The sequence below is a fragment of the Osmerus eperlanus genome, chromosome 12 (assembly GCF_963692335.1).
Source record: "Osmerus eperlanus chromosome 12, fOsmEpe2.1, whole genome shotgun sequence".
Lineage (NCBI taxonomy): Eukaryota > Metazoa > Chordata > Actinopteri > Osmeriformes > Osmeridae > Osmerus > Osmerus eperlanus.
The window spans coordinates 9,728,723-9,751,528 of record NC_085029.1 but is presented as its reverse complement, the minus strand read 5'-3'; the positions used below and the strand labels follow the sequence as shown (position 1 = coordinate 9,751,528).

At 46.7% G+C, this 22,806-nt stretch overlaps 4 protein-coding genes across 8 annotated transcripts; 2 read left to right on the top strand and 2 right to left on the bottom strand.

Moving 5' to 3' along the window:
• Positions 1 to 529: 529 nt before the first annotated feature.
• znf646 (zinc finger protein 646) lies at positions 530 to 10,754 on the bottom strand. Of its 2 annotated transcripts, none has more exons than XM_062474613.1 (4): positions 10,602 to 10,754; positions 6,067 to 8,911; positions 4,639 to 5,730; positions 530 to 4,369 (listed from the first exon to the last, which is right to left on the bottom strand). In XM_062474613.1, the coding sequence occupies exons 2-4, from the start codon at positions 8,703 to 8,705 to the stop codon at positions 3,454 to 3,456; spliced, it is 4,647 nt and encodes a 1,548-aa protein (XP_062330597.1). In that variant the 5' UTR covers positions 8,706 to 8,911; positions 10,602 to 10,754; the 3' UTR covers positions 530 to 3,453. The 2 variants fall into 2 exon arrangements, with proteins under 2 accessions (XP_062330597.1, XP_062330596.1); XM_062474612.1 differs by lacking the exon at positions 10,602 to 10,754 and adding an exon at positions 9,684 to 10,020.
• Positions 10,246 to 13,184, top strand: znf668 (zinc finger protein 668). Its single transcript, XM_062474634.1, has 2 exons — positions 10,246 to 10,402; positions 11,012 to 13,184. The coding sequence occupies exon 2, from the start codon at positions 11,058 to 11,060 to the stop codon at positions 13,005 to 13,007; it is 1,950 nt and encodes a 649-aa protein (XP_062330618.1). The 5' UTR covers positions 10,246 to 10,402; positions 11,012 to 11,057; the 3' UTR covers positions 13,008 to 13,184.
• A 790-nt stretch (positions 13,185 to 13,974) lies between these two features.
• gjz1 (gap junction protein zeta 1) lies at positions 13,975 to 14,924 on the top strand. The gene has a single exon (XM_062474666.1). It carries the CDS (start codon positions 14,010 to 14,012, stop codon positions 14,697 to 14,699), a length of 690 nt encoding a protein of 229 aa, XP_062330650.1. The 5' UTR covers positions 13,975 to 14,009; the 3' UTR covers positions 14,700 to 14,924.
• Positions 14,925 to 15,145: 221 nt separating this feature from the next.
• si:dkey-9k7.3 (circularly permutated Ras protein 1) lies at positions 15,146 to 21,604 on the bottom strand. 4 transcript variants are annotated; one of them, XM_062474628.1, is made up of 22 exons: positions 21,399 to 21,604; positions 21,198 to 21,293; positions 20,890 to 20,996; positions 20,340 to 20,567; positions 19,978 to 20,175; positions 19,695 to 19,856; positions 19,413 to 19,487; positions 19,220 to 19,293; positions 18,862 to 19,074; positions 18,710 to 18,751; positions 18,500 to 18,589; positions 18,171 to 18,322; positions 17,879 to 17,960; positions 17,646 to 17,776; positions 17,326 to 17,410; positions 17,130 to 17,236; positions 16,773 to 16,894; positions 16,446 to 16,563; positions 16,139 to 16,279; positions 15,738 to 15,831; positions 15,626 to 15,652; positions 15,146 to 15,416 (listed from the first exon to the last, which is right to left on the bottom strand). In XM_062474628.1, exons 3-22 carry the CDS (start codon positions 20,978 to 20,980, stop codon positions 15,339 to 15,341), a joined length of 2,310 nt encoding a protein of 769 aa, XP_062330612.1. In that variant the 5' UTR covers positions 20,981 to 20,996; positions 21,198 to 21,293; positions 21,399 to 21,604; the 3' UTR covers positions 15,146 to 15,338. The 4 variants fall into 4 exon arrangements, with proteins under 4 accessions (XP_062330612.1, XP_062330613.1, XP_062330615.1 ...); XM_062474629.1 differs by having other exon boundaries at positions 19,413 to 19,484; XM_062474631.1 differs by having other exon boundaries at positions 19,701 to 19,856.
• Between the last annotated feature and the right edge of the window lie 1,202 nt (positions 21,605 to 22,806).

The window sequence follows — 22,806 nt, the reverse complement described above, 5'->3', positions numbered from 1 at the left end:
TTATATATATATAAAATCTATTTTTTATTTATTTTCATATCTTTTATAATATTCAGTCCAATGTCACAATAGAAATTGGTAAAAATAAATAATGTATAGCATATGCTGTTCATGAATCTACTTCAATCCCTGTGAAGATGGTTAACAAACTTCCAGTACCAGCTTACAATTTAATGGGCAATAACAATGTTAGAGTAGTATATTTTTCTTGCCTTTAGGTCAATCTTTCAAGTGAACTGTTGATAGGTAACATATTTTTCAGAATAAATAAATTACAATTAAGTTGCATGGTTTATTGTATTGGAATTGCATGAAACACAAATTATGTTGGGATTAATTGTGTGACATCTAAGGCCATGCCTATTAACCACCCCAGGCTCAAAATGATAGTGTCAAATGACTGATTAGAACTTGTGTCGAAGGTGCACTTAGCCAATCAGAGGGCAAGGTGGAGCCGTTGCAGTATCTCTAAGCGCTGGCTACCCTGACCGGAATCTTATCACCAAGAAATGACGCAACACACCAAATTTTTCCGTAATTTAATTTCAACAACTAATTTTTCAAATGGTGTTTATATTCTTATTACTTAAGTTCATGATACTAACAAAGAAGTAAAAATCTACATTTCAAAGTGACAAAATATATATACAGGTTCATATAAATATGAATTAAATATTGAGCAAACATGAGTTTTGAAACATTTTTGAAAATTCAATAAAATGACGTGTGGTATACGCTTTTTATTACACAATAGCTAGACTATCAGTTGTTTCCTAACGTGGAAGATATTCTTGCTCTGAATGTACAGAAAACCCAACTGAAGTTCAAATCCAATATTTACAGAACTCTCAGAAATTTTACAGGGTTATGATCACGGCTAAGAGGAGTGTACATAAAAATAAGTGCCAGGTGGGATAGAATATGGATGCTTTAGCAAACAGTGAACAATTCTGAGATTACTAGACTAACACTCTGGACATTTGTAACAATGGCGTATGAAAATACATTGTCATAGGAAATTCAAAATAATGGAATTGAAAAGGATGCTCAGGTGTTGGCAAGTCATTCTGAATAATATCTTAAGTAAAGGTCCTTAGCCGTTCGGTTAACTCAAGCTGTGTATACCATTAATATATACTACTATATTAGTGTACCCGGTATACATGTTTAAATACATGAAGACAACAAAATTACAATCTTACAAAACATAAGATGTACAGTACATACATTATGTAAGTAGACAACACTGTACCTGAAATAATGGGCAGTAAACAGTCCTATCAACATATTGCTTTTTTTTGTTTTAATTGGTAGAAAGGTGAGACTTGGGCTACATGGACCTGCTGCACCTGTGACACTAGGATCTGAGGCAACGGGGTATACGAGGAAAATAATGTCCTTTCAAAATCAGTGTTGTCAAGAAGGTGTATGAAACTGTCCTTGTAGAATCTAAACGGAAGTTCATGGTTTTGAAAAGGCTCGTCAAGAATGCTCATTCGATGAATCACTTAAGGATTGCAATGACGACAACATGATGAGTGGACCATCTGTTATAGCGAATTACTCTATGATAAACCAGCGAAGGATTTAAATATTGGTTGCTGGATTGGCAAGGCTCTCCATGAGGTATTTTATACATCTTACCACCCACAGCCATATTTTACATAGCGTAAGGCAATAATAAACACAAACAAGGTGAACACATCTCCTGGTGACCATATTCAACATACTGAATGAAAAAACACAGGGTCTTTTCTTGGGGAAGCCAAAAGATGCAACATTGTGCAGAAGCCAAATTCATTCTATGGATGCGTATTGTTTTCCCTAGACTTGACAGAATTATATTCTTCCCTAACTGTCACTTAATTGCACATGGCAAGTTATTACTATTTAATCTCATCGTAAAATAAACCAAATAATCATCTTCAAGTAACAAACTCATGGAATGATGACCATATTCGCAAGTGTGAATCAAATTAAAGCTTGATCTTCAACAGAAGTAAAATAATACAAAGTCAAATACACATTTCGTGTTCTACAGTTTCTGCTGATTGGAGAGAGTAATTTCACACTGGATAATTGCTACACTCTTGACTCACAAATTTAGGCACTGGCACTTTGACATTTGTTATACATTTCAAAGGAGAGCACAAGGAGACAGAGCACGAAGGAGGAGGGTTCGGACAGCCAGGGCCATTTGAGCCTTAGAACTGAGAGACGACAAAGGCTACAACTCTCACTTGTGCGAGAGACAATGGGGTGAAATGGCACCTGTGAACAATATCATGCCCAGGTCAGACACACTGTAGACACGATTATCTACAATGTTATCCACGTCAGGTATTATCCTTTTGAAGGTGGGGAACCTGAGTGCTTCAAGACCATCGTCCCTGATCAAGGCATTTCTACCTGCAGGGTTGAACCGATTGAGTATATATGAAATCATAAGATACATTTATGAATCTTCTTAAAAGCTACATATTAAGCATTTTCAATTTACAAGTTTAACATTCATAAAAACGTTTGTTTTCTAGTATAATAAAGTATACACACAGAAAATTTAAAATAAATGAATAGAACAGGAATAAATTATTAAATATGTCCATTTAGCATACAATGCCATTCAGGTGAACTCAAATATATAATCATCAATAAAAACCGAGTAATTGATTATATGATTACGGTAAATACAATTTTCTATCATGATCTGGACCGGTCCAGTGGTACAGTATCTGCTTCCTCACACTAACAGAGTTGTCCTAGTCTACACTACAGCACATGGGGCATACTGACCAGTCCATTCAGAACTAGGACAACACAGAGGGGCCCAGGAGGAACTATAAGGGCCTGTATACTTCATGGGCACAGCAGAGCAAGAAACTTACAGAGGCACTGAACACAGCAATACATATCAAGAGAGGAAATTACTATTCTTGGAACAGCACTTGCTCATAAAAAAGACAAATCATCTATGTGTAGACTAGTGTGTTGAGTGAGACCTGGATAAAGTAGTTGTCTGTGGTGTTTGCTTTGGTTGACTGGGGGGGAGAGGGGGGTATTTTAAGAGAGGAATGAAGTCACAGTCCAGTTGCAGCGCTCAAACTGTTTCAAGTTCCGGATTTAGTTTCCATTCTGTGCACTTCATGGAAAACAATCAAACTTTTGATGTTACAATCAGGCTTACTCACCCGTCCTGGACTTTTGTTAGTGTCTCAATCTATTTCTGAGGTAAGATCCGAAGTCTCTCCACCAGACTTGCATCTCCACCACAACCATAAAATTATGTTCAAAATAGGATAAGCACGTGAAGCATCTTTGAGGGCATCCATACTAAGACTTGAAGACGCTTTCTGTGGAAACTCTTCCAAAAATATCTTACTTTACAATTATTGACGAGTAGGGTGAGACTGGACAATAGAACCCGTTCTGTCTAGTCGAGGTGATCACCCTGCTTCAGAGGAAAGAGCCCATGTCCAGATCCATGAAGGAATTGGCGTCCATGCTGAAGGAGGACTCGTAGGACTGCGTGCTCTGGTGCATCTTCTGGTGGTGTCGCAGGTTGGACTTGCTGGAGAAGCGCTTGTCGCACAGCAGGCAGGAGAAGGGCTTCTCCTTCGTGTGGATCCGCCGGTGGCAGATGAGCTGGGTGGACACGCGGAACGCCTTGCCACACTCCAGGCACTGGTAGCGCTTGGGCTCCGTGTGGATGCGCCGGTGGTTCTTGAGGGCCATCAGGTTGGAGAACTCCTTCTGGCAGACGGAGCAGAAGAACGAGCCCGTCTTGTGGCTGTTCTTGTGGTTGAGCAGCGAGCCGGCGTGGCGGTACGTGCGGCCGCAGTGCTCGCAGACGTGGCTCTTCTCCTCGGAACCGTGGGCGTCCGCTTGGCCTTCCGCCGCCGCCGCCTCCTCCCCGGACATGCCGCCGTGCATGTGGGCGAACGCCGGCACCAGCTTGGGGATCCCCTGGAGCCCCATGTCCTGGTCCATCCCTGAGCCCCAGCCCAAGTCCTCCTGCATGTGGGCCCCAGCCCCCTCACTGCGCGGCTGGTACTGGCCAGGGGCTCGATGCTGCAGCTCCTGGTGCTGCTGGTAGCTGGCCGTGCTGGGGAAGCTCTGCTGGCAGGGGCTGCACACCAGGGTCCTCTCCTTGTTGTGCGTCTCCATGTGGCTCTGCAGGTGAGCTATCAGGCAGAAAGTCTTCCCACACTCGGGGCAGCAGTGGCGCTTCATCTGGGAGTGGATCTGGAGCGTGAGGGGGTCTGGGAAGGTCTGGAGGCACAGGGTGCAGTGGTGGAGGTTTTCTGAGTGGGTTTTTTTGTGGTTGAGGAGGGAGCCAGCATGCCGGTACGAACGTCCACACAGGTCACACCTGCAGCAGAGACAAGCTCATTTAGGTCTTCACCAGAAATACACCAGATGGCTGATGCCACAGCATTTGAACAATTCACCAAAGTGTTGCCTCTATGTTGTACAGTTTAAATACATTAAATAATGATTGCAATATGAATTTTAAAAGATTAATTACGATACAAATAAAATTAGTCATCGGAAATCAAATCTGCTTTAAACAAACATTATCCGCCAAAAAATTGGACTTTGTGACTTACACAGTTAGCCGATTATGGGACAGTAACTCACATGAAGCACTTGTCGCCCCCCTCAGCGTGATGGACGCCTGCTCGCGTCGCGCTGTCCTGACCCCTCTGGCACCGATGCCTCTTCAGCCCAGACTTTCCCTGGAAGCTCTTCCCACAGGCAGGGCAACTGAAGTGGCTGGCCACGCGATTGTGGACCTTCTGGTGGTTGTGGAGGATGCTGGCCAATCGGAAGGCCTTGCCGCAGGTGAGGCAGACGTACTTCTTCTTCTGCGTGTGGATGCGCGTGTGGTTGCGCAGCGCCATGGGGTTGGTGAAGGGCTTGGAGCAGACGCCGCAGCTGAAGTGGCCGGTCTTGTGGGTGTTCTTGTGATTCAGGAGGCTGCCCGCGTGGCGGTAGCTACGGTTGCATATGTTGCACGCGAACGGGCGCTCCTCTTTTTTCAAGGCCACGTCCGCTTGGCCGTCGCTGCCGCCGCAGGCGTGGACGGACAGCTGGTCGGCAGTGACGAAGGCCTGCCCGCATTCCTTGCACTTGAAGTCTTTTGTCCGCCTGCGGGCCCTCCCCCGCGTCCCTCCCGCCACGTCCTTTTTGAGGTGAGGGCAGGTGTGGTTCGTGAGCTGTCTCTTTACCCTGAAGCCTTTCCCACAGTCCTGGCAGCAGTGCTTCTTTAGCGCAAAGTGAATACGCAAGTGGTTCTTCATTGCCAGCTGATTGGAGTAGGTGTTGTTGCAGATCGAGCAGTAATATTCACCAGTCTTGTGAGAGTTCTTGTGGTTGACCAGACTTCCGGCATGGCGGTACGTCCGACCACATTGGTCACAAGAATAGGGCCGCGGGTCGCCGCTGTTCTCTGATTTGACCCCAGCATTGGGCTCAGTCTGATTGGCAGGCCTCACAGCCTTCCTGGACGTGGGGGGTGGTCTGCGTCTTTTGCACGAGGTTGAGGCTTGATTGGCGTTTGCATTTAAGGAGTGCATTCCTCCCTCTGACCCGGTCCCATTCATCTGCATAAGGGCCTGGATCTGGTTGTTGAGTTCTTGTATTTTGGCCTGGTTCTCCTTGTGGATTCTCAGGTGGTTCAGCAGTTGCTTCTGGATTTTGAAGGCTTTCCCACACTCATGGCAAGTGTGCCTGGAAGAGGAGACAAAGCCTGCGGTTAAATCCTGTGTTTACAAAGCAAAGAACATTCTACAGAATGAATGAACGTGTGATGTCAAAACACCTTTAATGTCAACAAATCCAATTGTATAGGCAATATATGTCGGTATGTTCTGATATGAACACATGCATAGCTACTAACAGACTGTATTATACATAAATAAAAAGTGCAGCATTACATAATTTTGCATAGTTTCCATAACTTGTACCAGCCATTAAGATATTGTTCAGTGACGCTAATACTATGCATAGACATTTCATTGAGAAGACTAAATGGGCTGAGATGAAATCAAATTGGACTATTATTACCTTTTAACATCAAAGTGGGTCCGCTGGTGGTTTTTGAGGGCTAGCAGATTGTAGAAGCGCTTCTGACACACAAAGCAGCGGAACACGCCTGTCTTGTGCGACTTCTTGTGGTTGAGCAGCGAGCCAGCATGTCGGTACGACCGTCCGCACTGATCACACTTGTACTGACGATCTCCCCCGTCCGCATCGTCCTTCGCGTGTCGGTCAGCGGCCTCACCGGCGTCTGCCTTTTCATCGTTTGTCGCGGTCGACTCGGTTTTTGTCTTGGCGGAGCAGTGGTGGGTTTCAAGATGGTCGTAGCTGCTGCAGAAAATGCCGCAGTGTCCACAGATGATGCTCTGGCCCTCCTCTTTGGGCTTGGCCGCGTCCTCCGCGTCCACGCTCCCGAGTTTAACGTCGCCCTGTGCTCGATCGTGCAGCTGCTGGTGGGCGAGGAGGTCTTGCTTCTTGGTGAAACTCTCCCCGCAGGTACTGCAGATGATCAGCCCTCCGTCCACCTGCTGCCTCTCCCTCGGGTCCTCCTCTTTCTCCTCCTCGAGGGAAGACATGGAGGACGGGCCGGAGCTGGTGGGGGTGCCGTGGGATTGGGTGTGACCACGGAGGTGGCTCCTCAGTGCCCTCATGCTGGTGTAGCGGTTCCCGCACACCGAGCACTGGTAGAGTTCTCCGTCGTCATCATCATCCTCCTCCTCCTCTTCGTCGTCAACGTCGCCTTCTAAGCCGCCGCCGCCGTTCATCTTCTCACCGTTCATGTCTCCGTGATAACTTTGCTCGCCAAAGTACCTTTGGTCGTGAGTGCCATTGAGTCCTTGAAATTCCATGTGATCCCCTGGGTTTCCCATGGCACACTGGCCATTAGTGACCTGGAAGTCCACATGACCGTTGTAGCCGTCGGAAACGGGCTGCTGCTGCTGCTGGAGTAGAGGGCACACGTGCGACTTGATCCCTGCGATGTCGGCAAACGTCTCGCCGCAGTCGGCGCACATGTGCCTGTTCATCAGGTGCTCGTGGTGAGGTAGGTGCACAGTCCTGTCCTGGGGGAAGCCAGGGTCGAACTGCTCGCGGTACGCCGCGCCGTTTCCGCGCTCGTTGGCGTTCTCCTGAGCGAGGGCGACGGCGCCGCCGGCTTCCCCGTCCTCCTGGGAGGGATAGCAGCTCTGCTGGTTGTCGAGCGTCAGGGGCTCAGGAGAAAGCCAGTCTCCCTCCGAGCTGAGGTTAAAGGAGGATGTGTGGGCCTTGTGGATGCGGAGGTGGCTGCGAAGAGCAGCCAGGTGTGGGTAACTCTTGCGGCAGATTGAGCACTGGTAAATGCCCGTCTGATGGGACCGCTTGTGGTTAATGAGGCTCCCTGCGTGCCGGTAGCTTTTTCCACAAACCTGGCACTTAAAGCGCCGCTCGTCAGAATCACCGGCTAAAGACTCTTCAATCAGAGTCGGGTCGTCAGCAGAATCAGCAAGCACCAGGGCAGAGTTGTGGACATCCGATTTCATGACTGACGGCTCTCCCTGAGTATTGATGGTAAATGAGGTTTCATTACTGGAGTGGTCAGAGTACAGATGTCCATTGCTAATCTGGTCATGCGACTGACTGAAATCCACATGGTTACTCATTGACGAGGGCATCGAAGGTGCATCATTTAGGGAGGGTGAATAAAAGTTTGAGTCCGGAGACTGTGTAACACTGCGGTCATAGGAGACATTGTGGTCTTCTGACAAACCTCCGTGGAGTCCAAACGACATGGATGAAGAATTATGCATTTGGATGTGTTCCTGGAACTCCTCGTCATTGGGAAACAACACTTGACACAGGTGACAGAAATGCACGGGGGCATCACTGACTGGGGGTGAAAACTGATCCGGTGTTGTGCCAGCATACACACCCTCTACAGAACTGGACTCGGGACCACTCTTGGTTTTGTTATGAATTCTCTGGTGGCTGTGGAGAGCGGCCAGGTTATTTAACTGCTTGAAGCAGACGGAGCACTCAAACATTCCTACAGTGTGAGACTTTTTGTGATTGATCAGACTGCCGTGGTGCCTGTACGTCTTGTCACACTGATCACATCTGAAAGGTCGATCACCTCCGCCGCCACCCTCCTCGTCACCGGGGAAGTCTTCCGATTTAACATTCAACCCTGATTCTTGCTCGCCCCCAAACGCACACGCAGCTTGCTCTTCCAGTTCAAAGGCATTGATGTTCTCGTAGTCTCGCTCTTCCTCGTCAAGAGCATACTCAACAGCCGCGACGTCACTCGGCCTCCCCCTTGCTTGTCGAGAGAGATGGACTTTCTCATGAGTGGCCAACTGCGTAGCCAGACGAAACGCCTTTCCACAGTCCACGCAGGAGTGCTTTTTCTGTGATGTGTGGATTCGAATATGGCTCTTGAGGGCCAAAGCATTGGATAAGCTTCTTTGACATATGTGGCATTGGAAAGAACCCACCTCGTGGGTCTTTTTATGGTTAGCCAAGCTACCAGCATGCCTGTAGCCCCGCCCACACTGTTCACACTTGAACCTGCGATCCTCGTCTAGCTGGGAGTGACTTTCCATATGTTCCAGTAGGCTGGGCATACTAGAGCGCACTATGCCACAGTGCTTACAGGGAAATCCTTTGGTCCTGCCTGGCTCTTGCATAGCCATTCCAGGATAGTGCTGCACCTCTCAGAGCTAGATACAGTTTGTATAAATAGCTGAAGGAAAAATGCATCAGATTTCCTGCTTCTCTCTTTCTGTCAAAGGAACCTATTCATTGGAAAGGTCCAACCAGGGTAGCAACAAAAGAAAGGAAAAGGACGAGTCAACACCCCTCCATTGAAGTCTGACTAGATGTTGCCACACAAGGAAATCTGCGGAAAAAGGGAAACAAATTGTATTTAAGAACAGATTTGACCATGCACAATCAGATTTGAGAGTTACAGCTTGCACTTCCCCAGTATTAAATCTAGAATAATAACCTTCACACATCCCCAGTACTGCAACACTTACTGCGATTCTACAGGCACTAATAATATATATTTTGTACTCATATATTCCGCGGTGCATTTCCACTAAAATATTAAGACGCCTCACATTCAACTGACAAGCTTGGCACCACGGTTGTCGGTCTGGTTTGCATTATAGCTATTCACCCGCATATGTCAGTCAGAAATCCATACTGTTATACAACAGTCATTTCATCAATACGTATATTGGGAGTTTCGACATGTAAAAATACCACTAAAATAAGATTGCAAAAAACGAATTCGCTGCATGGCAAATAGCAACCTATCGTTCATTCGCAGAAGGCTAGCTAGCTAGCTATGTCAACAAACCGAGACCAACGCCTTGTTGGAATGGCGTTAAATACAAAAGACGGTTCTGTTCACATTGTTCATATTCAACACGACAACCGCAGTCACATTTGGGAAAAAAGTTGTATTGATTTCCACGCAAGCATGCAAACATCAGCAAGATAGTGGTACTTGGTCGCAAAACACAGAACAAGCCAGCTAGCATCAGCATGCTTAGCTAAACAAACATTGCACCAAAAAGCTACAGCTAGCTAGCCAGCTAACGTTCGTTAGCTTCAGTGAGCACACAAGAAGTTGTCATCCATAATGCAAGCTCCCCACCAAATACCTTTTTTAGTTTAGGATGAACTGGTTTTCGACCCACGATGCATATTTTGTCCCCTCTTCGCGTTGTTTTCTGACCAAACTATACGTAAAGGACAAATCTTTTCAATTGTCTTTTTTTCCCCCATCCCATTCCACATACTTCCTGCTCTTGTTGCTAGGAAACAGGAAATGTGTACCACTCAAATATCTCCCCTTGCTATGTCAAATAAATAAAAATCGCTCTGCCCTGTTTTTAATTGTATTGTGTGAAGTTAGTCACATATGCAAAATATCATAATGTTTATCCAGATTATGCCATGCCCTTACGCAGCGTCATGTTGTTAGCTACAATTAAAAACATTTCAAAGTCAGAATAAGTTATCATTACAGTCCTGTACTAGTACTGTAACCCATTCCTAACCCTACTTTCCACTAACAGCTGTCTACCTTAAACTGCTGACACGACTGCCCCACGTATGTCAGCATTGCACAAGTTATAATAAGAAATTAATTTCAGTTCGTGTCTTCAGAGCTAGCCAGTACGAGCTATTATTTCTGAATGTCTCAATTTCCCAACCCGCGCAAGTGCTGCACTCGACAACAGCGCTTTCGTCATGGTCCTAAAGCCGCCCATCATCAGTTGCAATCACCAATCGTGGCAGTTCACTGTAAACGCATTTTGAGAGGCTTTCAATCTATCCACACTGTCTAGCATTGTTCAACTACAAGAAGAGAAATCGGGTGAGTAAAAAAAAAAAGCAAGACTTCAAACTTGATCTAGCGGCTGCCAGATGATGATCCATCCCATGCGATGACACCAGTGCAGTGGGCGAACAGCTTGATCAGCCGGTCCTAAAGCCAGCCATTTTGAGTCGCTAGCTAGAAATATATGAACATGATTACTGTACTACTGATTTGCGTTGCCTTTGGAAAAACATACCTTTGACGAGTGAGAATTTAAAAATACTTGATTTATACTACGGTGTCCAGCAAAACGCAGTCCCTGCTTGATCTAAAATATATTATGTTCCCGCTAGCTTGCTAGCTGGGTACATGCAACTTCCTTTGACAACAATCGTTTAGCTTACTCGCGTATTGTCCCTGAGGTCCTAATGCCAGCCATTTTGGGATTTGCCCCCACCCACTTTGTTCTTTGCATAGGTATTATAAGTGGCTTCTTTTGATTCTAGTCAGTCATCATGCTTTCTGTTATTACGCTCAGCTGTTCATAGTAATCTTACAAGGAGCATTATGTTTCAATAATTGAATAACATTTCCTTTTTATGTTGAAAATAAATAATTTGATGTAGGATAATGAATTTGTTTTTTTCCACTTTTGGTTTTCTACAGCACTTCAAAGCAATAGTTTTTTTTTTCTATACCCGCCTCCCCAAATATGGCTTCTCCACAGCCTGCTAGTCCACCACTGACAAAACAGTTTACCCCACCAAATGAGGTAAGCAAGGAAGAGGAGGAGGAGGTGGTGAAGGAGCCACCTGTGAGAAAGAGAGGCAAAGGTAGGCCTCCGAAAGCCAAACCTTCGTTCAGATGTTCTGCCTGTCAGCAGGCTTTCAGCAGCCCTGCGGCCCTAAGGAGCCACAAGCTCTCTTCACACGGGAAGGAACGAGCACAGGAGCACGCATGCTCCCAGTGTAACAAAGTCTTCCCCAGCAGAGCCCAGCTCTCCAAGCACCAACGTTCCCACTCTGCCCAGCGCCCATTCCAGTGCCCGCAGTGCCACAAGGCCTATAAGACCCAGACGGAGCTGCGCAACCACAGCCGCTCCCACACGGGCGAGAAGCCGTTCGTCTGCACCGAGTGCGGCAAGGCCTTCATGCAGGCCATATGCCTGAGGATCCACATGACGCAGCACAGCGGAGAGAGGCCGTTCTCCTGCCCCAACTGCTCCAAGAGCTACCCCACTCTCTCCAAGCTGAAGGTCCATCTGCGCTCCCACACGGGAGAGAAGCCCTACTTCTGTGCGGAGTGCGGGAAGAGCTTCGCAGACCCGTCGGTTTATCGTAAACACAGGCGTAACCACCAGGGACACAGGCCCTACGCCTGCGACGAGTGTGGCAAGACGTACACCGAGCTGAAGGACCTGAAAAACCACGAGCGCTCCCACACCGGAGAGAAGCCTTACCTGTGTTCGGACTGCGGCAAGGCCTTCTCGCGCTCGTCCTCCCTGGCCTGCCACCTGCGCATCCACTCCCAGAGCAAACCCTATCAGTGCGAGCAGTGCGGCAAGGGCTTCACCCAGCTCTCCTCCTACCAGTCCCACCTGCGCACCCACTCCGGAGAGAAGCCCTTCCTGTGCCCGCAGTGCGGCAAGATGTTCTCCGACCCCTCCAGTTTCCGTCGGCACCAGAGGGCGCATTCGGGGTTCAAGCCCTACCCCTGCGACAAGTGCTCCAAGAGGTTCCGCCAGCCGGCCGACCTGGCCGTGCACGAGCGCGTGCACTCGGGACAGAGGCCGTACAAATGCCAGAGCTGCGACAAAGCCTTCGTGGCGTCCTGGGACCTGCGCCGTCACATGCTGGTGCACACGGGGCTGCGGCCCTTCTCCTGCACCGAGTGCGGGAAGTCTTTCGCCGAGCGCTCCAGCCTCAACAAGCACCGCAGGGTGCACTCCGGGGAGCGGCCGTTTAAGTGCCAGCTGTGCGTCAAGTCGTTCGTGGTCTCCTCCAGCCTGCGGAAGCACGAGAGGACCCACCTGGCGGAGAGGACCGAGCAGCAGCAGGCGGCCCCGGGGGCGGCCGCTCCGGCCTTCCCCTCCAACACCACCCTCCCCCAGTTCTCCTGCGCCCACTGTGACATCACGTTCGGAACCTGGGAGGAAGTGCAGGCCCACGAAAGCCTGCACTCCGTCTCCCCCGATTCCTCCAACATGGCCGCCCTGCCGATGGGCCCGCACCAGTGTGCGACGTGCCACGCGGAGTTTGGACAGCTGGCGGATCTCCAGGAGCACGAGAAGCAGCACCCCAAGCCCCGTCCCCACATCTGCGACAGCTGTGGCAAAGGTTTCCTCAACAAAGCCGGGCTTCGTAAACACCAGAGGATCCACTCGGCCAACAAGCCCCACAGCTGCCCGCAGTGTGGGAAAGCCTTTTTGTTTGCAGCCTATCTTCGCAAGCACTTACGCACGCACCGTGACCAAGCTACCAACTCCTCCCTCTCAGAGGAACACATTGAACACACAGAGCCCCTGCCATCCCCTCCACCCCCCATGGAGGTCTCCCCAACCTCTGCTGAACCTAGTGCAATTAGCCTGGCTGTCCCTGTGTCAGTTCCTGTCTCCGCCTTTCACACAATGCCTGTGTATGTTGACAAAGAGGAGGGAATGTGAGAAAGATGTCAAGTATCGGTTTAAGAAGCCAACCTTTACACCTTGTTTCCCCCCTTTTATTTAAACAGTTTTGATGTTCTAAAACCAGCGTTGCAGGACAAAACAGTGATTCAGATTTGGCCACAGTGGTTGTTTATGTTTTGATCTTGTGATAATTAAAACATATTTATGGAGTGATATATGTACATAATGTTTTATAAAAGATGTCAGGCATCATTGAATCAAATTGGTTCAAACTGGTTACGATTATTCACAGCAATGCATTGGTATAATAACGTGTGTTTATCAGTGTGTAAACAAATCATACATAAGTGACAGTTATGTCATATCAGTCTAAAAACATAACTGATGATTTTAATCATGAACTTTTTTTCTACTTTTTTGTAGGCTGTTCTGATTCTAATTTTGGGTGTACGGTTACATTGTGATGGTATTAAACTGTTTACTTAAAGACACTGGTGGAATCATAGTGGCCTTCTTGTTCACTGCCTTGCAGAAAGATGAATGAGCTGAACAGCTACAGTACAATCATAGTCTTAATTAATGTCGAGCTGCATTCCATAGAGTAAACAATGCACCCTCTTCCCCATAATGTAAATGAATGGCATGATTTTGGTCTGTTTACAATGTCAAATTCGACAGTTGACAATTTTAGGCTGCTGTGTAAAAAAAAGAGAAGTGTTGTGTTGAGTCAGCAGATAGATACACCAGGAGTGGCCACTGCAAATCCTGATGACCAAGCGTTAGTGTACGTCCTATAAAAGACTTATTTTGGAGCAAAGTCAGAGAATCAAGATTGTGGACGAAGCTTATCAAGGTAAACTTTCTCATCTTGTTCGGAACAACCCTGGTCGAACAGGGTCGGACAGGGCTGACACATTCTAACTGTTCAACTTTTGAATGAGTAATTACATGAATACAATGACGCTTTGTGTTGTTTTGTGATCCTGTATTCTGCCTGCTCAGTATTCAGCAATAAACCAGTGAGAAAAACAACAACAAATGGCAGCCTTAGTGACGGGCCTCATCCCCATCCTCCGGACGGCGGTGGACACCACCACCACCTACAAGTGTCGCTCGCTGTGGTTCGGCTTCCTGTGCGTCCGCCTGGTGGTGCTCTTCGTGGCCGAGCTGCCCTGGTTCAAGCTGGACTCGGACTTCAGCTGCAACGCCACCAAGGACAGCATCTGCGTCCGAGCCTGCTACAACCATCACTTCGACAAGCCGGCGATGGTGGCCTGGAACTTCCTCTTCATCCTCCTCATCCTCTCGGTGCTTCTCATGGAGCTCTTCGCCTCCCACCTCCGCGCCGTGGCCCAGAAGAGGGCCTCCAAGAGTGGCGAGGGGGAAGGGAACGCAGAGCTGGCTGGCTCTGCGGACACCAGGATGGTGATTGACCTCCACAAGAACAAGAGTACAGTGGGGTTCTACTTGTTTAGCATCGTCCTGCGTATCGCTGTGGAAATGTGGTTCGTCTATGTGCTTCTGGTTTGGAACCTCCCTAGATTGGACGACGGTCCGTTTCAGTGTAAGATGAACGTCTGTGGAGACTTGGTCGCCTGTGTCGTGCGAGCCGCTCCGGAGAAACGGATGTCTATTTACACTCTGGCGTCCATTTCGGTCCTAGTCATTGTTGCGTCAGTTTTATTCTGTTTGTACTCAATTGCACACTATCTCTGCAACTCAGGCTGACAGGGGACAATACATTCTTTTTCTATTGATTGTGTTCTGTGTACCTACGTAAACGATGGCTGGGTAAACCCACTGTTAGGGACTGCATATTAGCAGACCAGTCATCAATAATCTGAGAAAAATGTATTTCCTTTTTCTATTTCTGTCTGGTTGTCTCGATGTGCGACAATGCGTCTTTCAATGCGACTGTTGAATACAAATAACTCAAATTTGTCATAAAGTCACCAACTGTCATATACGTAAATATATATGTAATAAAATGTGTTGGAAGCTTGAGAACGTGTGAATTGTGGGTGTTTGCATTCCTCTCCCAAGTGAATACAGTATGTGTTTCTGAGTCATGTTATTCTTGTGTGCTCTTAGCCAGGATGAGAGAGAAAGCTCAGCTAGAAGGAAGGTGTAAGATACACCCTCTTTTAAACTGCCATGCAAGTGACAAAATGGTCTCCGTTTCAAGAATAGTTGTATTTACAGTACAGAGTCCAATATTTACAGTTGATACTTAAAGCTAAGGTTACATGTGCAGTGTTGGTATGTCCATCTTCATTGCCTGTGAGTAGAAGCCAATCCCTCATAATTCACTGCATTCGGACAAGAAACCAAACAGAAAACTTGTGTGGCCACCATTCATGCTTTGTGCTAGTTCTGCAGCGACAAGGACCCTCGGTTGGTGTTCTTCATTCTGAAGAGAAGTTCTGCACCCTGGTCTGTTAGGGTCTGATGAAGGGAAGAACATCATAATATATTACGATTTGACAGTACACTTAATAATGTAAATGTAGGAAACAATACATAAAAGTAGAAAACCAGGTCTTCTTCAAGGTCCCTCATGAAGACATCTTAGATTTAGTTTAACTTCCCTCCCCCCACAGATCCTTTAACTGAAAACATTTGAATAACATCTGTTTGTATATGGTGAACATTACCTGTGAGTCGGAGAGTACAGACTGTTTCTGGAAAATAAGAGCAATGGTAATTAGGACAGTTTACAGTAGCTACAGTGCATCTGTTGTGATGGGGCTTAACACACACCCTTACCCTTGTGTAGTTGTGTATACTGTTGTTTATAGGATCCATGGTTTTTACCCATGCCTTGTAAATCTCGCTGTCCTCCACACTGCGATTATGCTCTCTGCAAAAGCAACCACAGAACAGTGTGTACACTTCAACAACAACTTACTATACCATTTATCTACCACTATGTTTTTAAGACTTTCAATGTTAATTTGTATGTAAACTTGCAGTGAACATATGAACATGCATTATTTACTACTTAACATTATACAATAGTCAAATACACACACACACACAGGCCCCTTGAGCACACTCTGGTGGCTGTTTCTCTCAGTCCCGCTCACTAATTAGCACTCATCCTCCGCACACACACTGGCAGTCTTGCTCCCCCCCCTCGCCCCCCCTCCCCCACGCCGCTCACTCACAGGGATCTCTCTAACAGTTTCCTCTGCACCTCCCCCTCTCTCCTGGCCTCCAGGAAGCGGCCCCTCACAGCCAGGGCAGCGCTAGCCTGGGACGAGTTGAGCTGGATGATTTCACAGGATAAGGAGGAGAGGACTGTCACACTAAGAGGGGGGAAGGAAGGAGAGAAAAGGTTATTGTTTCGTGTTATATGCCCTGTCAGGGACAGTTACTGAAATCGACCTACACGTTCTGTAGATGACTTCATCCTTCCACACACACACACACACACACAAGATAACGATGTGTGTTCGGGGTGAGTCCTCTCACCTGTCATCAGTCACTTCTCTGTCAACAGTCAGAACTCTGAGCATACTCTGTCCATCCATCTTTCTGTAACTGACCTGCAGTTGGATGGACACATAGCTGCCAGGGGCCAGGCCTGACACTGGACAGATAGGCAGACAGACAGACAGGGAGGGAGGGAAACAAACAGGGAGACAAACAGACAGACAGACAGAGAGGGAGGGAGGGAGATTGGCCCACAGACCGAAACAAAGACAGTCATTTAATAGTCATTCAAATGATAATCATCAAAAGAACAATATGGTCTCAAATTCTGGAACTATAGTTTTCTGTTAATTTCTCTCGTTTCACCCTTCTGTTCTCTTGACTGGAGATCCCTGGCACCAAACTGGAAGGTAATTTCTGTGTCGGACACCACGTTCCCAACTTCTTTGGTCCCTCGGTGTCCTGCTTGTTTCTCTCCTTTAACACGTCTGGAGAATGAGCACACAATTTGTGAGGCTAAATCTGCAAACAACAGCTTTGCAAAAGTTTCACCCCTATAACAACCTAGAAACCCCCACAGGAAAACATATCTAGAATTCGCCGTAGCTAATTCTTTACATATGGACAAATAATTGTTTTCAGATGTAACATGCCGCCATTTACAATCTGCTTTGATGTAAAAAAAACGGGTGGTGCAAATGGTATTCGTTATGTTATTCTTACAGTGCCTTTGGGAGTAGCAAAGCAACACTACAGTGAGTGGCTATGGCCCTGTTCTCGATGATGTCCTCAAACACAGTGTGCAGTTGATGCGGGCTTGCTATCACCACCTAGGGATTCGAACAACAGACAACATAATGAAACACGGCTAGCTGTGGGTGAGTTTTCGCAGCGCCCGGAAGTGTTAGTTCTCTCTCACGTCTCCCCCAGTGCGGTCTGCCAGTCTCCCCAGCTCATCCAGCCTGCAGTCTGTACCCTCCATGGACAACACTGACACCGTCACCCTGGGAAAGGCAAATCGTTCAAGATCATTCTTTTGAAGATGTATTTTGGCCTTTTTCCCTTTTAATGGACAGAGATTGAGATGGACAGGAAATGCATGGGGTAGAGAGAGCCGGGAAGTCAGGCAGAAATTGCCTGAGCTGGATTTGAACCGAGGAATCCTGACACATTTTTCATCAACTCTTTATTTCTTCTTCTAGGACAAACAATGAAATTGAGTTGTGTTGTTGTACAAACCCCTGGCAGGCCGCATACTCTCCCAGGTCTTGGTAGAAGATGATGGAGGACAGAAGAGCGCGGGCATCGCTGTCTTCCACTTCAAGATTACCCAGCCCTGTGTTGGCTTTCCCGTCAGTACAGATTATAACCTGGGAGAAACACAAAAACACTGTCATCCACAGTAGATGATCTCTTTTGAAGAATATCAGAATGATATCAGATGATAATGAGTTCTGGAGTTACAGATTTACCTTTGAACCTGGATGTCGAGAAGCCATTGCAATGGCCAGGACAGCAGCAGGGCCAAGAGCTGTGGCTCCACTCTCTACCAATCTTGTAATACAAAAGAGAGGCGTTTTATGAGAAGGTTTCGAGTGAACCGGAAATTAAATCATAACATACAGTATGAACCATTGTTTTGCTCTACGGGGAGAACATTTTTGGAAGGATCCAGATTTTCCCTTGCAGCCCTTCTCTAAACCCCACTGTGAACAGTTAAATTATTATTATCAATGCAATTCCATCTTCTCCAGTGTTCCTCACCCCAGGACCTCTCTCTGTAGGTCGTCCCTGGTCCTGGAGAGGGGAGGTGGGCTGGGAAAGCTGAAGGCAGCCTCCTTTAGATACTCGCTGTCCACCAGCTCAGCTCCCCACAGAAAACGTGAGCTGATCTTCTCATATCCATGCAGAGTCACCTGGCAACACAACAAGTTCAAAACTGCGTGTGATTCATATACGTGTGTGTGCGTGTGTCTGCAGGTGCATGTGTGAGTGCGTGAGTGAATGTGAAGTACCACAAACATCACGCTTCATATTGCATCCGTAAACCTAACATGAACGTGAAAAGGGAATGTGTTAAGTGACAACAGTACCTGGTTGTTGAAGGTGATGAGTCCCACACGCGTGTGAGGTCGAGCCCAACTCAGTTTCTGAACACTCTGCATCACCGCTTCCTGAACACACTGGTTTGGAGAAATCATTGTGAGTTACAACGGAGGACACTAGGGTCAATCTGTGGTAAATTGACACCATGTAGGCTTCAGGAGTCTATAAGGGTTTCCTCCAATCCAAACGCAACTTACCTGAAGTCTTGACTTGTAGACGACATGGTGTCCTTCAAACACCTTGCAGATCAAGAAGAGGAAGGAGGAAAAATCCATGTTGCATAGATGTGAAACATGGCAAACTTTGAGAACTGTCCCGGTAAGGGAAAGGGGCCGGTTACAGACAGTACCTGGCAGGTCATGCTCATGGAGCCAGAGATGTCTATGCAGAAGATGAGCAGGGCATCGTCAGGCGACACGGTCCTGTCGTCAGGGGACAGGAGGAAGAGGCTGTCCTTGCAGCCGTTTGGGGGAAGGAGAGGCGGAGGCGGAAGCGGGAGGGAGTCAGAGAGGGAAGGGGGTGACGCTGGCTCCCATGACTGACAGTAATAACACCTCTCCACCTGTAGAGGAGACAAACCATGAGATCATCACCCAGGGACGTTTTCACAGGTGGGGAGGGCATCGGTGCTGTGACTGGTGACTTCAATCAGTTCATCAAACAGTTTGGGTATTTAGAGCATCTGATGTTCAAGTTCGTCACTGTACCACATTGTCATAGCAGGACTCCAGCACAGATCCACACTGAGAGCAGGAGGTGGGCTCTCCCTGGAGAGTGAGCACTGTCATTGGACATACATACAACACAGGGCAGCAAGTTAGACCGGCCCAATATTCATGATACTGCATCAATGATTGAAGATACAGTATTTCGGATCAACGAAACAAATGATTTCCCAACCGTTTTCCTCTGAGAGCAGTCTTCCCAAACTGATAAGGATCACATTGGGATTCCCCAGAAGTGGTCCTGTATCTACTGATCACATGAGTTGAAAAGAAAAAGATGTAAACGTTAAAACAATCCAATCCCAGAAAGGCTGTCATGGTACTTGACATGAACTGTGCACAGTAATAGGTAGATGACATGCGCAGAGAGAAAGAGAGACAGTCACAGAGAGAGACAGAGAGAGATAGCGTGACAGCGTGACAGAGAGACAAAGGCAGAGAAAGAGCAGGAATGCACCTTTACCCAGGTCTTGCTGAGGAGCCAGTGGTGGTTTACTAGAGGAGGAAGAGGAGGAAGAGGAGGAGGGGGATGGAGCAGTGGAAGGTAACACAACCATGTAATCTGGGATCAAATTTAAGAACCATGGTCTAGGTGGGAGCGGCGGAGGTGTAGAGGAACCTAAAAACAAGAACAAACGATGGTCAGCACCACTGTGGAGAAATCTACCCAGCAACAGTACATTCATTTGTCCAAAAACATCTTCGGAATGTGTCAGTATAATGCATAATGAACATATCACCAGACGTTGTCGGCGGCCTCAGGTCCTCCTCGCCACCCTCTGACATAATGTAGGTGTATTCTGGATCACACGGGTCTTCCCCTGAGACGTCATTGCTTGGACCGCAGCCAGGGAAATTAGACGTCAAGATTGGCTCAGTGCTAGTGGGTTGTGATTGGGCGTTTGTCTGTGATGCTCTCATGGTTGGTGGTAGAAGTGCTAGAAGAGTCGTTAAACAGAGTTAGCTTGCAGTCATTCTATTTTGTATTTGTTTTACGGCTGCATCTGTGAGAGAGGAAGCTCATTCAGGGTTAGCATGTTAATTTGTAGTTTTTTTTCTCTTCCCCACAATGAAGATCACGCCCCGCATGATAAAAGCCTACCTGTCCTACGAGTCGGCGTGGACTGTTGTGGCCGGGGTGTGCCAGGGTTGAGATGAAAGGCAGTATTCTCATACAGGGGGGAGGGGCTTGAGCCTTTTATCCCATTCTCGGTCTTTGTGCCGGTTGCTGGATGGGGGGCTAGGGGGGGTTTGAGTTCTGTGGAGGCCGCTGAAGGGGGAGGGGGGGGCGGGGTGCGTGGACGAACTTTGTTGACAGGAGGCAGGAGGGCTGAGTGAAGGGCGGAGGAAAAGATCACGTCTATGTTTAAAAAAGTTGTCGTACTTGAAATGAAGTGAACATGGTGTGTCCCTGCCCTGACAGACTGAGAGACAGTCTCTCTTCGCTAACTGTGTTCTGGAACACGGTCCAACTGGGACTCACACAAATGTCTTAAAAGAAGCATAAATCTGAACTAAAGTGTAGAATAGAATGAATCTATGCATGTTCTATAACAAAAATACATGTATGTTGAAAATGGTAATTCCAAGTATATTGCATGCTTTGCTATTTAAATAGGAATATTATGAAGTGCAAGAATTTGAAACCTCACCTGAACGTTTAAAGACATGTGGATTTGGTTTTTGGGCTTCTTTCTGACTGGCTGATGGTGGAACATAGATACATTTACAAGCAAATTCCATTGGTGGCTCCTCTTACCTTTAAAAGCAGGAGACAATAGAATTACAGCAATGTGTCAGGCACTCATATCTGTACAAAATATCCAAAAATAGTCAATTTCAGGCATGAACAACTATGGCAGGTATTACTGGCAAATGTTCACGCTGTTAAATATCCCAAGTACACACACAACAACGCGCACACACACACAAACACACACTCAGACGCAATATGACTTACAGGCTTCAGCTATTTGGCTCTCCTGCAGTTAACCTTGAACACCTGATTATTCTGCGCATAAGCCTCCTTGTATAAATTAGGAGTATTCTAGATAGCCTGCAGATATACGAAACAAAACAAAACATATAGTTTTAAATACATTTTAAAACAAAAATTATACTTAAACTCCTCAGTCTACAGTACACTTTGTAGGCTACTTACCTGTACAAAGTCTTGAGAATACTGACAATACAGCCATGGAGTTACTTCCTGTTTGAGTTAGTGTCTTTTGCGTCATTCTTTTGAGGATAATCCTAAACAACCTGCTCTACCGGATAGTCTCAGTCGACGTGCACTTGTAACATGTTGATTAAGTGATAGCTTTCTTTTGACATTGCTTAATCTAAATGACTAGTTATGTTCTTTTCTGAGCAAGTACTTTTTCTGATGTCATTTACGCTCCTGTTTCGCCCGCGAGACAAAAATGCTGCCTCCCCCTTCCTCAGTTACGACGCACTAAATTCTAAAAAATATATTTTTTAGACGCTACACATGTTATACATCGTTGGAAAGCTACGATTCTTGTGCTTCCATTGAAATAAACCAATTCAAGATCAAGTCGCAATAGCAAGCAAAGTCAACGTCTTTTTCCGGTGAACATTCCTTCAACAATGCCAAAGAAAAAAGTTGTACTCACCCTAAGTTGTTCAAATAGGTCCAGGTGTGCAAATCATGCCATCAAAACTTGATCTGCGTAAGTCCCAAGGGTTCAAAGTATCTAACCATGTAAAGTAATTCGTCCAAATACAATGTTTTACGTTCATGAATAGCCATTATCCTTTGTTTCATTATGCAAGTTAGCCGACGGAAGAAACAACTTGTTCACATAAAAGTGTTATTTTCTCCGATTTATCAACGGAGTATTTACAAAATGAAGGTCTCAAAATGTCCGTTGAACCCTCCCCTTTTGATTGACACCTTGTTCGACCCAATAGGAGCTTCCATGCCCCGTTGACAGCCCTCTAAAGCCAACTAGGTCTGTGCGTCCTGCCCCCCCCCCGCCCCCCCCCCCCCACACTCGTTCTAAACAAATTTCTCGAACTGGCTTCGACTGGCTCTGAAATTAGCTCGTTAGCCTTGTAGCTGACAGCTAGCTGAAAATGCCAATACCTCATTTGTATGCGTCTGTGGAGCCTTCAAAATAACAGTCGATTGCGCAATATGGTTGACAGAATCAGTGTTCTTTGTGCGCCAATCCTTGGAATCAGATAAAGCACTCCAATGTGTTCATGCTTCAGTTTTTGTGTTTCAGTATTACTAATTAGGGATTTAGCTATTATATATGATATTTCTAAGTACCAGAGATGGGCCAGAGATAACAATTATGAAAAATAATACCTTTTTATTTGACCTTGACCTTGGTTACAAAGGGTCATTTTGGAGTCTCCAAAAGACCCTTTTAGAAAATTCCTGGATGTACTCTTATAAAAACATGTGTCAAATATGAATATATTGTGGTATTATGTTTGACTTTTGATTTGAATTGGGTAAGGCTTCAACCTGTGGTCCAATTTAGTCTTCCAGATAATACCTACCACCTCTAGGCCTATTCAGGCCTCTGTTTTCAAAA